The sequence below is a fragment of the Callorhinchus milii genome, unplaced genomic scaffold (genome assembly GCF_018977255.1).
Source record: "Callorhinchus milii isolate IMCB2004 unplaced genomic scaffold, IMCB_Cmil_1.0 Scaffold7, whole genome shotgun sequence".
Classification (NCBI taxonomy): domain Eukaryota; kingdom Metazoa; phylum Chordata; class Chondrichthyes; order Chimaeriformes; family Callorhinchidae; genus Callorhinchus; species Callorhinchus milii.
Window position 1 is genome coordinate 1058061 of NW_024704748.1, and position 15400 is coordinate 1073460.

At 45.2% G+C, this 15400-nt stretch overlaps 1 protein-coding gene across 2 annotated transcripts in view; it reads right to left on the bottom strand.

Annotated features, from left to right (window-relative positions):
- Positions 1-15400, bottom strand: part of r3hcc1l (R3H domain and coiled-coil containing 1-like) — a 93737-nt gene that overhangs the window by 3931 nt on the left and 74406 nt on the right. For both annotated transcript variants that reach the window (XM_007910755.2, XM_042336811.1), the window contains exon 6: positions 7064-7204. In XM_007910755.2, the coding sequence (XP_007908946.2) occupies positions 7064-7204 (141 nt within the window). The remainder of the gene's footprint in view (positions 1-7063; positions 7205-15400) is intronic.

Sequence of the window (15400 nt, forward strand, 5' to 3'; positions counted from 1 at the left end):
ACTTTATACATCTAATGTTTCTAAATGAACGCTAGCTAGGACCGTGGCCCGGTATACAAAGGGATAAAACAATCCTGGCATTTTTGCTTCTGTAACATTGCAAAATTTCAGCCAGAAATGCTGTGTGTTTTTGCAGTAAAAGCTGCAGTCACAATGCGCACAGCAAGGCTCCACACAACACTGTCAAGTGAATAACTAATTGATATGGAGCATCGCTGCCCAGGACAATGATCCGATTTAATTGACTTAGAAGTTAGCCACAGAGAGAGAGAGAGAGAGAGAGAGGGAGCAGCGTCTTACAATTGAAAGAATTTTGAAAAAATCTTTAACTCACTTTTTTTTAAAAAAGTAGGCAGTTCCCAAATGAAGATGTTTGCATTGCGCAATTCTGCATGAACACGTACACAATTATGCCTTAATTGCTATTGAGTTGCAGATTCCCATAGCATAGTGGCTAGAGCACTCGCTTTGCTAGCGAGAGGTCCTGGGTTCGATTCCCGGGCAAGTTACAAACAGGTTTCTTACTTCACTGGCCTCTGTTTACCGAGCAATAAGCAGGAACCCGGGTATTAGTTGATTAGCGGATCACTTTCCAGGGGTCACTCAATCCACGACTGTATCTGGGACTCACCCACAAAATACAGTCACTCCACTTTAGTATATATCCTTGAAGCCGTGACAAGGCACTATATCAAATGCAAGGATTATTATTATTATTATTATTATTATAATTCAAAGATCGTCCATGCATCCAATGAAGGGTATTGGTTGACAGATGGAGAAAGAATTTGGGGGAATCCAGGACAAGTGGAAAATTCCCTTAAACTTAAGATAAGAAAGAGGTGAAAGAGGAGTCCAGTAATTTACACAAAGGGTCCTGGGAATATGGCTTAAAAGGCCAGAGGTGGAGTTGACTGAGACGTTCAAAAGTGAGCGACAGACAGCATGGTAAGTAGATATCGTGGTAACAGTGAATAGCTTCCTCCTGTTGCCGTGCCAGAGATTTATCCCAGTAGCAGTTAAACGTTCCACAAATTCTCAAGCTGTTTATCCTTCTTTGTGGCAGGAATCACATGGTCACAAACGTACACACATTAAGGCAAAGGTCCGACCGACTGTATCCAAGATGCCTGGTAGGTAAACACCTCAATGGGAATCTCAGCCACTGGGATTCACATCTCGGGGGTAAAATGGGGGAAGGAGGCAGTTCTTATCGAGTTAAGTTGGTTCGCCCATTGGGAAGACAACCCCCAAATTACTACTTTAAGCTTATTTCATTACTGTGCATAAATGAGTGTAATGGCGAGACTGTGTAACGGGTGTCAACAATTATATACCCCAAAAAATCAAACGACTCTCTAATTGAACAGGCCAAGAGTTCTAAAAACATATCAAGCTAGGAGCGTTTAACACACAAGTCAATATTATTATTAATAATAACAATAATCCTTGCATTTGATGCAGTGCCTTATCATTTTGTTGGGATGTCTCAAAGCGCTTCACAGGGTATACTGTGAAGTGTCGTGACTGTGTTTTTGCGGGTGAAAGACAGCAGCCAGTCGCACAGCAGTGTCCCACATACAGTCGTGTAGTGAGTGACCAATTTTATTTGGGGGATTGTTGGCCAGGACACCAGGAGAGAGAAACTCTCTTCTCATTTCCAATAGCACCACGGGAGCTTTAACATCCACCTGAACAGAAAAATAGGACCTCAGTTTAATGTCTCATCCGAAGGACGGCATCTCTGACAATGCAAACAGACCCCCAGCTCTGCGTTGGAGCCTCACTTTAGACTATGTGATTCCAAGTGCTGAGGTGGAGCTTGAACCCACAACCTTCTGACTTAGAGGTGAGCGAAAGAGAGAGAGAGACGAGCACTACCACTGCGCCAGGCTGACACACATTATTTATGTCTCAAACATGAATGAGAGGAGATGGATTGCATTTCAACTCGGTGAACACTGCAGGTAGCTCGCTCACTGAGTGCTAAGGTTCAGGCTTTGTTCAATACATAATAATAATACACCTGATAAACGACATCTATCGAACTGAGAGAGAAGAGAGAGTAAAAGCAAAATCATAATTGTTGAGGATTGAAGCGCAAGGGAGCAGAACTCTAGTTAAGGGCGGGGGGGTGTGGTTGGGGGAAGAGTTGACGGAGGACCTTTAATAATAATAATAATCCTTGCCCTGAAAGCTCCTGATTTATGCATAACCTGGGATGCTCATATTGATTTTCCGTCAAGTTGTTTGGAGCCGCCTCTGGATGTGATTTTCAATCCTGCGTCTCCAAAACAGGCAAACAGAAAAATCACACACACAATGACGTGGGTTTGAGTGAATGACCCTGACGTACGCAAATTTCTCTCTCTTTCTCTCTCTCTCTGTCCCAGTTCCCTGGAAAGCCTGCCTGCTCAGCACTTTTATATTCGAATCTGTTGCCGTAGGCATTTTGTTGGGCCTCGCTGCACAGGAAATAGAAAGTAATAATGATAAAAAAAATCAGAGAGAACGAACGAGAGAGCGAGAGAACCAGTCAGATTTAAGGGAGGCTTTGTTGAAAAAGTTAATGGGTTGAGAGACAGATAAGACAGACGGACCCTCCTCTTTGACCATGAGGGAAGGGGGATGAAAGGGATCTTGAAGGAGGCGAGGGAGAAGGGAAAGTTGAGGGTCAAACAAGATGCCAATGTTCCGGACTGGCTTAGCAAGTGGAGTGTGCACCCATGGATGTCAGCGTCTGAGGTGAGGAGACACTGACGGGAGCCAACAGGAGAGCCTCGGTCTTGTTGACGTTCAACTGAAGAAAGTTATCTCTCATCCAGGACTTGATGTCTGACAGACATTCTATCAGGACAGCAGTGGTCCTGGAGTCGAGGGTGGAGGCAGAGAGGTAGAGTTGGGTGTCATCCGCATACATGTGGAAGTTGACCTCATGTTTGTGGATGATGTCACCAAGAGGGAGCCATATAGATATTGAAGAGGAGGGGACCAAGGACAGAGCCCTGAGGAACACCACACGAGACGGTGCGGGGGCTGGAGGAGAAGCCGTTTGTGGAGATGAAGTGGAGACGGTGTGAGGTACAATCTGAACCAGAGCCGTGAAGGTTGAGGTGAGAGGAGAGGAGAGGAGAGTAAGGAACCTGGCCTAAGGTATTGCCCCGCCCGGGATTGAAACCTCGATCCTCTTGCTTGCGAGGTGAACGCACTAACTACTACACTACGGGGCTCCACGATTCAATGTCTGATCGGAAGGACTGCATCTCTGACGATGTGCTGGCTGGAGCGTCAGCCTGGATCAGTCCCGATCGGGAGATTGAACAACATTAAAGAAAATAAAACAAAATCTAAGTGGAAATAAACCAGAATATTCCGCAGATCGGTTTTAAAACGTAACTGACTTGCTCTTACAGGTTTTCCATTAACCACACTTGCTATTTATTAGCCTCTGGGGAGAAGCAGTCAGCTAGATAAACAGCCTCCCGGCTCAGTTGTATAAATATAAAAATAATTTTGCTCGCAAGCTCCAAAGATTAACTTCGATTGGATTTTTATTGTGTATATATATGTGTAAAAAATAACTGGCAGCGCGTGATTTGGTTGGAATTACTGGAGACGGTAAATCTTATTGCACAGCCTCACCTAGTGGCTGAGGCAGTAAATCACGAGAGGAGTCACAGGCGGAACTAGCCACATATCGTCATTGACCACACTTTTCCCCATACTCAACCCTAACCCCTGTAATGCAACAACTTGTATTTACACCACGCCCTTCACTCGGGGCAGCGTCTCAGAGCGCTTACCAGTGGCGGAGCCTGATGCCGAGCCAGGTGGAGATGACTATAAGCACGGTCGAAGAGGAAGGTCTTCAGTAGCAATCTAAAAGAGGGGAAGGAGGGGGCAAGGTGGACAGATTGGGGGAGAGAGTTCCAAAGCATTGGGGCGTAGTGGCTGAAAGCGCAGCCATTGATGATGGAGGGGAGGGCACATGGGACAAGCAGGAGGTCGGAGCCAGCCGAACTGTCCCACAAACAGTCGTGGGTTCAATGACCACATTTTCTTGAAAGGATAATTATCCCCAGAAAGTCACCCGCCAATTAACTAACAACTGGGTTCCTACTTTAGTGCGAGGTAAACAGGCATGTGGAGTAAGGAAACTTGCCTAAGGCTTTTCCCCGACCGGGAATCAAACCGGAGTCTTCTCACTTGCGAGGCGAGTGCGCTAACCACTACACTGTGCTTCTCCACTGCTGAAATTTATAAGAAAACTATTTTTAAAAAGTCCAGTTCAGTATTGCCGGTGATGCGCAGTTCCAGCAGGAAAGATCCCCATAACTAAAAGTGCATTGAACACAAATGTTACTCCCAAACCAGCTTCACTATCAACAACAACAACAAATTACACTTGTATAGCACTCTTCACGTCGGTAAGACGTCCCAAGGCGCTGGTCTCACAGCCCCACACCAGCCTCAGCACTTACAATAGATTTGTGGCTTGTCATCATTGCAGTCGCTCTTTAAACACACTTTAACTACTTGTTTTAATAGGCTAACATTTCTCCTCCCCAAATACATATAAAATCAACAAGCCTGCAATGCTCAAGATCATGCTTTGACCTTGGTGGTAGATGGGCATAAAGTGAATGACTTTTTCCAGTACTTTTGGCATCGCTGCTGTGTCCAACGAGCTATGAAAACATCTGATGGCAGCAACTCACACTCCACCTTCCTCTCTTTAAGTGTCACTGAATCAATTCCATCTGCTGCTGATTTATTAAAGCCCACATTTCTTTTTAATAAACCATTTTATCACCGACCTCTAAGGTCTCAGTGAAACTCTGCTGAAATCTCTGCTCCGTCTCCCGGAATCAGACAAGATGTTCGCCCTTAACCAGAACAATATTGTGCAAATGTCAGCACCTGAGATTCAGGCAAAGCTCAAAGTTTTGAACTTTCTGAGTTTGGATGCAAGGGTAGTTTGTTTAACCGCACTCGCCAAACAGGTGCATGTCAGTATTTGACTCTCATACCTTTCGTATCAGAATTCAGGTTTACCAAACTCTCTCTGTCTCTTTGGTCAATACCCTTAAAATCTCCCTCACCTGCTCCCCACCATCTCTGTGAACCTCTTTTGAGACAGTTGTCCAATGTCCAAGGCGCTATGTAACAGAAAGTTGCTGTTTCATTTGATACAGCGCCTTTCATGACGGGAGGATGTCTCAAAGCGTTTTGAGGTATTCACTGTAAAGTGTGGTGCTGTATTTGCAGTTGAACACGACAGCCAATTTGTGCGTGAAGTGAAGATAAATTTATTTCTGAATCGGGGGGATTGCTCGCCAGGGCCCAGAAGACATATATAAATAATATCTCTGGATACAATATATAGTCCTGTAGCTCAGTGATTAGAGCACTCGCCTCGCAAGCGACAGGATCTGGTTCAATTCCTATCAGGGCGAAACATTGGGCAAGTTTCCTTACTCCACACGCCTCTGGTTACCCAGTAGCAAGTAGGAACCCGGTTGTTAGTCGATTGGCGGATCGCATTTCCGGGGGCAATAATTCTTTCAAAATAAATACAAAATAATTTGGTCACCTCAATCCACGACTGGTTGTGGGACGCTGCTGTGCGCGATTGGCTGCTGGGTTTTGCCCACAATACATACAGTCCATTCACTTTACTCCAGCAGAGGAAAAGGACAGAAAAATGATCCCCCGTAGCAATACACACAGGGTACTGGAAACTGGGCAAATAGTACAAGGCACAGGGCTTCACAGGAGCTCGTAAACACTAAACCTGAACCTCAAGAGGGGTCATTACTGCCCAGAAATCTTTCCCATGTTAATCTATAATATTTCCTATCCAGTTGGCAGGCACGGTGCTCCCAGCCTGAGTCCCAATAGGCACTGAGTGCCGGGAAGCTCTATGCCATTGATATCGCTGACATCAACACTGATAGATTAATGTCCCCGATGTAACTGCCTCCACCATTATGTGACCACCACAGTAAAGAGGATTTAGTCTGACAAAGACGTTAAAAGCAGCAGTGTGAATTACTTCCTATTTTACCTGCCGAGCACCGTGCAGCCTTTCGGTAATGTTAACGCCTTTTGGAGCCAACGGCAAGTTTCCAACCGCGACGCGACTGAGATCAGCTAACAGATCAGAGTGGAGATCAAGACTGGACCTTCCTGCTCTGTGTGGCTCATCTACTGACAGAAACCGTTCTCGGGTATTTCCATCATTAATTTTGATTGAGAGAAGGCTTCACAGAGGTGTTTCACGATAATAATAAAAATAATTCTTGCATTTGACACAGCGCCTTATTACATTTTCGAGACGTCTCAAAAGCGCTTCACTGTAAAGTGGAGTGACTGTGCATTTTGTGGGCGAAACGCGGCAGCCAATTGCACACCGCAGCGTCCTACAAACAGTTGTGGATTGAGTGACCAAATTATTATTATATTTATTTTTTTATTTGTTAAGGGATTATCTGTTAAGGGATTATTACCCTCGGAAAGTGATGCGCCATATGAGTGAGTGAGACCGATTTTATCTGGGGGATTGTTGGCCAGGACACCAGGAGAGAAGAAACTTCTCTTTTCGAATAATGCCATGGGATCTTTTAACATCCACCTGAACAGGCAGACAGGACCTTGGTTTAACGTCTCTCCCAACCCCAGCACCTAATTCATGTTCATACACTCAGAGAAGCTACTTCCTCTGGTGGGGAATCCAGAACAAGGGCATCATATTAAAATTAGAGCCAGGCCATTTAGGAGTGAAATCACGAGACAGTTTTTTACACAAAAGCGAGTGGAAATCTGGAACTCTCTCCACCAAAAGCCTTGGATTCTGAATCCATTCACATTGTCTAGACAGAGGTGGATAGACTGTTAAGTCAGGGTATTAAGGGATATGGGGCAAGGGCGGGCAATTGGAGTTGAGGTACTGGTCAACCATGATCTTATAGATTGGCGGAATAGGCTCGAGGGGATGAATGGCCTCCTCCTGTTCCTACGTTCCACTGTGTGGGCTCACTCTACCATATATACAAAGGTTCACCTCTGGCTTCCTGCAGTTTTTTCCGCTCAGCCTCCCGCTCCTCTTTGGTCTGTTTGCTTTTCACTCCCAGGGCTCCGATGACCAGGCGCCTGGCAAGCACGGCGCTAGTCTGTGGCCTCTCCTTCGTGGACAAGAGAAAATCTAAAGGGGGAGCGGGGGGGGGGAGGAGAGGGGAGAAAAGAAGAGAAAAAGAGAAGCCAATGAAACCAAATTATCTCATACGCCCTTCGAATCCACAAAGAGCTGAACTTTGCTGCTGACAGAAACAGGCAGCAAAGCACACTGATAGCGATCAGAACCATAACTCAAAGATAATAGCTCATTTTACACAAGTATACATATCAGTTACGACCACATAAAGCAAATTGCATTTCTTTTCAATTACTGTGTTTTGGTAAATCACTTGGTAAAAAAGCTGAAAGGGGATTGCAGTGAAAATCAGGATAGGACTATCTCAATTCCACCCCCCTCCTCGCTCTGTTTTCTGGAAGCACGGCTATATTTTACCATTTGGAGGTCACTAAATCTGTCCTGGTAATACACTTGGATTTAATGGAAAAGTGAGAATATTATTTGGGATTTTTATTGCAGTGGTTTTTTTATGCACACACGGCTTTCTTCACACTGCGCTAAGTTGCTGTGTTGAGTTTCATCACACGTTCTGCTCGTGTATTTACCACCTTCTCGCCCCCCCACCCCCACCCCCACACCAAAAAAATCAGATTTGCTGAAGCCTGACAGGAAATTAATTTTTTTTCTTTAAAAATTAATGATTCAAATAACTATCCATCTGTCTAGTGTGAGCAGGAGGCGAGGGCGCATACAAATAGCCCAGTTTTTGTCCCCACCAATATGACTGCAGTGCGCTAGTCAACCCATTTATTACACATTGCCAAATCAGGGATGACCTTTCAATGGGAAAGGACATTTCTCCCAATGGCTGGAACGCTGCAGCACTGAGATCCCAGCTCAGATCATTGCAACACTCACTAAACTGGTCACGGCAGAGACTAGGCCCAAGGATGGCGCCACCATTTTCAAATAGTGTTCAGTGCCTTGGGACGTCCTCCTGATGTGAGAGGCGCTATACAAATATAATTTTGCTGCTGTTGCTGTTGTGGCTCAGTTGATTGCGGGTTCAAGCCCCATACAGATACAGCAACACTACTGGAAAAGGAAAGGGAGTTTCCCTTCACCTTCTCAAGACCTTCCTTTTCGATCGGTCATCTTCCCTCCTCCACCCCCACCCCACCCTGTCCCGTCCCCACAACCCTCTCTGATCCCAACCCACAGCTCGTAGGCAAACACCTCATTGTCCAACGCCTTGGGAAGTCCTCCTGACGTTTGAGGCGCTGTATAAATGCAGTTTGTTGTTGTTGGTGATGGTTCCCATGCAGATCATCCAGAACTCTGCAGCTCGTGTCCTCCCGCACTAGGCTCCATGACCCTATCACCCCATCCTCGCCTGACTCCACTGGTTTCCCATCACACAGAGGATACAGTTCAAGATCCTGGTCCTCACCTTCAAAGCCCTCCATGGCCTTGCTCCCCCCAACCTCTGTGACCTCCTAACCTTCTTCCATCCTGCCTACTCCTTCCGCTCAGCGGGCTCCGGACTGCTTCACGTCCTCCACCTCCCCCGCCCCACCATGGCGGGTGGGCCTTCTGCCACTCTACCCCCACCATCTGGAACTCCATCCTGCCCGTCTCGCACCCTCCCTTCAAGACCCTCCTCTTCACCCTGCTTCCCCCCCCTGCCCTCCACCCTCCCTGATCCCGACCCCCAGCTCGGGTCCGAAACACTGATTGTCCAGCACCTTGGGATGTCCTCCCGACGTCAAAGGCTCTACATAAATATAATTATATGGTGGTTGTTTGTGGACCAACAAGCATCCAGATGAAGTGGAAATTTACTTCAGGTATGTGATTTTTCTATGCAAAATGGTTGGTGTGTTTGCATACAAACATACAGTCAACGCACTTCACAGAAATTACCTGGAAATGTCTGTGAAATGTTTTGATGCTTTTTTTGGTCAGCCTGGTGTCTGACACAAGCGGTGAACTATCACCATATTAAGAGTCTACAAACCAGACTGAGAAATCCACACACAGACACATATATACTATCTACACATGGATGTTCTTATAGGCTCTGTATCAAATAATAATAATAATCCTTGCATTTGATATAGCGCTTTTCACATCTTCTAGACATCTCAAAGCCCTTCACAGAATATGCTGTAAAGTGAACTGACGGTATATTTTGTGGGCGAAACATGGCAGCCAATTTTGCACAGCAGCGTCCCACAAACAGTCATTGAATGAGTGACCAAATTATTATTATTTTTCTTTCTTGAGGGATTATTATCATGCATGTGGAGTAAGGAAACTTGCCCAAGGCTTCACTCTGGTGGGAATCGCTTGCCAGGCGAGTGCACTGACCATTGAGCTGCAGGACTCCACAAATGCAAGGACTATAATTAATCTATGAAAGGTTAATATTTATCTTTTCGCCACTGGACTGCATGGGGATGGTGGGTCTGTGATAATAATAATAATCCTTCCATTTGATATAGCGCCTTATCATGTTGTTGGAACGTCTCAAAACGTTTCACAGAATATAGGGTAAAGTCAAGTTTATTGTATATTTTGTGGGCAAAACTAGGCAGCCAATTGCATGCAGCAATGTTCCAAACACAGTTGTGGATTGAGTGACCAATTTATTATTATTATTATTGTTTTGAAGGGATTATTACCCTCGGAAAGTGATCTGCCAATCGACTAACAACTGGATTCCTAGTTACTGCTAGGTAAACAGAGGAGTGTGGAGTAAGGAAATATGCCTAAGGTTTCGCCCTGCCCTGTGAGATGCTGTGGGATTGATTATTCCCAGTCACTTATTTTGCAGGGATCAAGCCAGTTTGACTGTAAACTTTTAGCTACTATTAAAACCACCTCCCCTATCAGTACGTGGCAAACTGAAGTAAATACAAACTTCGCAATCCACAGGAGCCAGATCCAAATAAAAGAAAAACAGTTTAAGGTTTCGGGCACACATTTCATCAGAAGGGCTACTTGTAGGTGGTGGGATGTGGGGAAGCAATTCAGATGGTGACACTGAGCATTTGACTTTCAGGGAAAGCCTCTGCCTTGGAGAGCTGTAATGTACTGTTTGATGACAGGATTACAGCTATACCATACAGTATACTCNAAAACTCACTCCAAATTATTTCTGCCCTGCTTGGAGAAACATCAACAACTTGATGGATCATAGGACAAGCCTGGTGGTGCAGTGGAGGGACGCAGTTTATGGACTGGGAGCTATATTAAAAGGGCAAACAGTGAGCCAAAATAGTGGGGTGATCCGCCACTTCATAAATCACCTGTGCGACCGCACTTAGAATACTGTGGGCAGTTCTGGTCACTGCAATTTTAAAAGGATATTGCGGCAAATAAAGAGGATACAGAGGAGGGCAACCAACATGATTGAGGGGATGGAGGGATTGACTATGAGGGGCGATTAGATAAACTGGGCATATTCACGCTGGAGACGAGAAGGTTGAGGGTTGATATGATTACAGACTTTAAGATTCTGAAGGGAATAGATCATGTCGACCAAAATAAGCTGTTTTATCTTGTACTGAACAGTAGAACCAGAGGACAAGGCCTGCGATTGAAGGGGGTGGATTCAGAACAAACTGCCAAACCGGTTGTTAGTCGATTGGCCAATTGCTTTTTAGAGGTTTTTAATAATCCATTCCAAAAAAATTAAAATAATAATAATTTGGTCACTTCAATCCACGACTGTTTATGGGACGCTGCTATGCCCAATTGGCTGCCGCGTTTCGCCCAAAACATAAACAGTCAATTCACTTTACAGTATATTCTTTGAGATGTCTTTGAGATGACTTTGAGATGTCTTGAAGCGCTGTAAAGTGAATTGACTGTATATTTTGTGGGCGAAATGTGGCAGCCATTTGCGCACGGCAGTGTTTCACAAGCAGTTGTAGATTGAGTAAACAAATTATTTTTTTTTTTGAAGGGATTATTAACCCTGGAAAAGCAATCCGCCAATTGATCTTACATTTGATATAGCATCAAGTCCTGGGTTCCTACTTACTACTAGGTAAACAGAGATGTGTGAAGTAAAGAAACTTTTCACCCTGCCTGGGATTTGAACCCAGGTCCTCTCGCTTGTGAGGCGAGTGCTTTAACGAACATGCTGCAGGACTTCAAAGGACTAACTTTGGAGGGTTATGCAATTTTGATGCCATGATTGTGTGACGAAGAACTGCAATAATTTTCCAGTCTTCGTGTTAAACATCCTCCATGGTGTCCAGAGTGTTCACAAAGTCCTGTTACCCCCATGTTTTGGTTTCTTACAATGGATTTTTATTTTCTGTTGCAGATGAGTCGAATGTAATGTTGTCTGATACCAGGAACTTCCTCCTCACTCCATCTATGTCCATCCATGAAGATGTGGCACTGAACATGGCGATGGATAATTATCTGCCATGAAAATGATATCACTCTCACACACACACACACACACACACACAGATCCTCTGGACGTTTAAATACAGTTAAACGCTTGTACTGAATACAATGACGTCACTTCTAAATACAATTATCATCATTCTTCCACATCATTCAGGTGCTGGTCAGTGCACAGTACATAAGAACATAAGAAATAGGAGCAGGAGTAGGCCATTCGGCCCCTTGAGCTGCCCCGCCATTTGATAAGATCATGGCTGATCTTCTAACCTAATTCCATTTACCCGCCCTATCCCCATACCCCTTAATCCTTCTATCCTTTAGAAATCTATCAACCTCAGTCTTGAATATGTTCAATGACTGAGCATCCACAGCCTTTGGGGTAGAGATTTCCATAAATTCACTACCCTCTGAGTGAAGAAATGTTTTCTCAACTCAGTTCTAAAGGGCTGACCTTTAATCCTGAGACTATGATCCTAGTTTTAGATTCACCAACCAGGGGAAACAGTCCCACACTATCTACCCTGTCAAGACCCTTAAGAATCTTATAGGTTTCTATAAGATCACCTCTAATTCTTCAATATTCTAGAATATAGGCCTGGTCTACTCAACCTCTCCTCATGGGTCACCCCCTCATCCCAGAAAACAACCGAGTGAATGTACATTGTACCTCCTCTAAGACGAGTATATCCTTTCTTAGATAAGGTGACCAAAACTGCACACAGTATTGCAGGTGCGGTCTCACCAATACAATACAACCTATACAATTGCAATAAGACTTCCCTACTTGTACTCTAACCCCTTTGCAATAAACGCTAACATGATATTAGCCTTCCTAATTGCTGTAATAATAATAATAATCCTTGCATTTGATACAGCGCCTTATCACATCTCAAAGCGCTTCACAGAATATAATGTAAAGTGAATTGACTGTTTATTGATTGTGCAGGCGAAACGAGTGCAGAGAAAAGCACATGGGAGGGTAACAGGACTTTACAAACAGCGTGTAGAACACTAACCGAGTGGTGTGAAGAACAGGAGAAGAGCCATATGGGATTCCGATCGCCAGCCGTGACCTTCAAATCTGCAGCTGCTGACTGTCAGCAGCGATGCTTTGTGAAAGCACATGGGCATCACCACACAACATGACATTTTGTGTGGATCAATACCCAGCTTCATGCTGCCCCAAAGGTGGGTACAGGAGCTGAGCGTCTCGTTACAGTAACGGGTGGTGAGTTACCTGCCGCCCCACAGCTCGGTCAAATCGCTCGGAGATCTAACCCCCCCCCGCCCCCCCGGAGCTTTAGGACCGAATCATCTTCAGATCCATGTTGATCAAACACTGACCCCAGGCAGGCAGCAACACTAATGTAATGTCTCTCCGACTTGAGTTTCACATGGAGGATAAACCATGACTTGCTGACTCACAACAACAAACAACAACACCAACCACCACTGCCCTTCACATCGGGCGTCTCAGAATGCTTCAAGCAGATGGTGCATGGAATTGGGGAGGTGAAACACAGGGTCGCCTGGAAAGGGAGGTTTTTGGGTAGGATTTAAAGACAAAGGAGGGCAAGACAGATGGGTGGGGGGACTGAGTTCCTTAGGTCAGGGGTGTATTTGCTGAAGGAATAGATTAGGGCGTTCAGCAGACAAAGGTTTTCTGAGCAGAGAGAGGGGACGAGCAGAGGAGATCACAGAGATAGATAGGTGCTGCATTATAAAGGGATTTACAAGTGAGGGCGAGGAGCTTGAAATCATTCCGTTGGGGCACATGGATCCAGTGGAGCCTGATATGGAGGATAACCTGCTGCTATAAAAGGTCATTAACCAAATAGTGATTCATTGCTAATTAAACCCATTGAAGAAGTAGCTTGATGCTGTAATAGAAAGATGCTTATTGTGGAAGGATGAGATCAAACGGGCCGAAGGGGCTTTATCATCCGAATCTTTTGTGATCGTCCGAATCCTCCATGAGCTATTGCAGCTCTGGCCCTAGCTGATCTCATCCAGTATAGCGCTCTGGGACGCTACCCTGCACGAGGGGCGCTATGTAAATGCAAGTTGTTGTTGTTGGACAAGCACCGGGAAAGCTCGTCAGACAATGCTCTCAATGGCAAGCTATGTGGTTTTAGATGGTTAGACTCCAGCAGTTGCCCTAACACGCACTCTGGGATCCCCCCCAAGCCTTGGCTCTTGCCAACCTGCGCCTAATACTTTCTAGAATTAGGTAAACAGGGGGCGTCTCTCCAGGGAGAGAGAGAGAGAGAGAGAGCGCATTCCATTCCAACAATCTCTCTCCAGGCTCCATGTTACCAGCTTGCTTACCAGCAAGCGTTGAATCGCAGGAAATGGAAGTTCTTTTGCGCATCAGGCAATGGTTCAAGACTATGTTTCCCGCGATTCATTGCAGCTGGCCGGTAAGTGCACATGGTTGTGGAGTCCTGTAGCTCAGTGGTTAGAGCACTCGCTTTGCAAGTGAGAGACCTGAGTTCAATTCCAGTCAGGGCGAAACCTAGGGCAAGTTTCCTTACTCCACACGGCTAATAATAATCCCTCCAAAAAAAAAAAATAATAATAAATTGGTCATTTTCAATCTACGACTGTTTGTGGGACATTGCTGTGCGCAATTGGCTGCCGCGCCCACAAATATACAGTCAATTCACTTTACAGTGTGTTCTGTGAAGCGCTTTGGGACGTCCTCCCGACGTGAAAAGCGCTATATCAAATGCAAGGATTATTATTATTATTATTATTATGTGTAGGTGGGATGCAGGGAATTCTGGGTTGGGTTTGGAGACCCTTGAGCAACGGTGAGGGGTTTCCGCACGTGTTAAGACACTCGGCTGGGGAGAAAAAAAAACAGTTCCGGTCCAAACCACTAGGTGTCAATGTGAGCAGTCACATCCAGCCACGGGGGGAACGCTGGCAAAATGACGGTCGTGACAACTACTCACTGAAACAAGGGAACACTGCGAAGCCGACAGCGCATCACTCCAAATGTTTCCCCGTAAAGAGAATGCTAATGAGCTGCGTCTCCCGTGGACTATAAGCCAAGAATTAATGCCACTGTTTGGTTCAAACCATAATGAGCCAACAGGTGGTGCAGATGTAAAGCTTTATATGCCATCCAGAGCCTATTACAGCAAATTGACTCAAAAGTGCTGCACAGGTAAATGCTGTTAAGTGCAGTGATTATCTGTTTGTAGGCAAATGTACAAGCCAATTTGCTGGCGTCAACATCTGTGGAATAACCTGGAGTGAACGACCATTTTATTTGGGAGATTCTTGGCCGGGACTTTGGTTTATCATCTCATCCAAAGCGTAGCACCTCCGACACCGCACACTCCCTCCAGCACCAGCCTAGCAATCGGCTGCCGTGTTTCTCCCACAAAATATACAGTCAGTTCACTTCTCAGTACATTCTGAGACGAGCTTGGAGACATCTGAACGACTCGATAAGGCGCTATATCAAAAACAAGGAGTTTTATCATAGACTTTTAACTCAAAAAACTTGTCCGGCATCACTACTTAATCACTTGATCCAGAGGGGAGAGTGCTGACACTTTACAGCCATTAGAAGTCGAGGGATAGGATATTGAAAATCTTTTGAGAAGTTGAGAACCTGAGCTTATTTTTCAGTTGTTTCCTGAAGTTTTGGGAAGGAGTGAGATTCACACGTTTTATGTAATTTTTGTGACAACGGGCAAATTATATGGTAATTTGGAAACAAATCGTATCTCGGCTGTTGTCGAGTCAAGCATTTGGGTGGGGGAGCGATCCATCTGTGGGTTAGATAATCATTCGGAGCCATGAGAACGAGGATGCCTTGGGACTCTC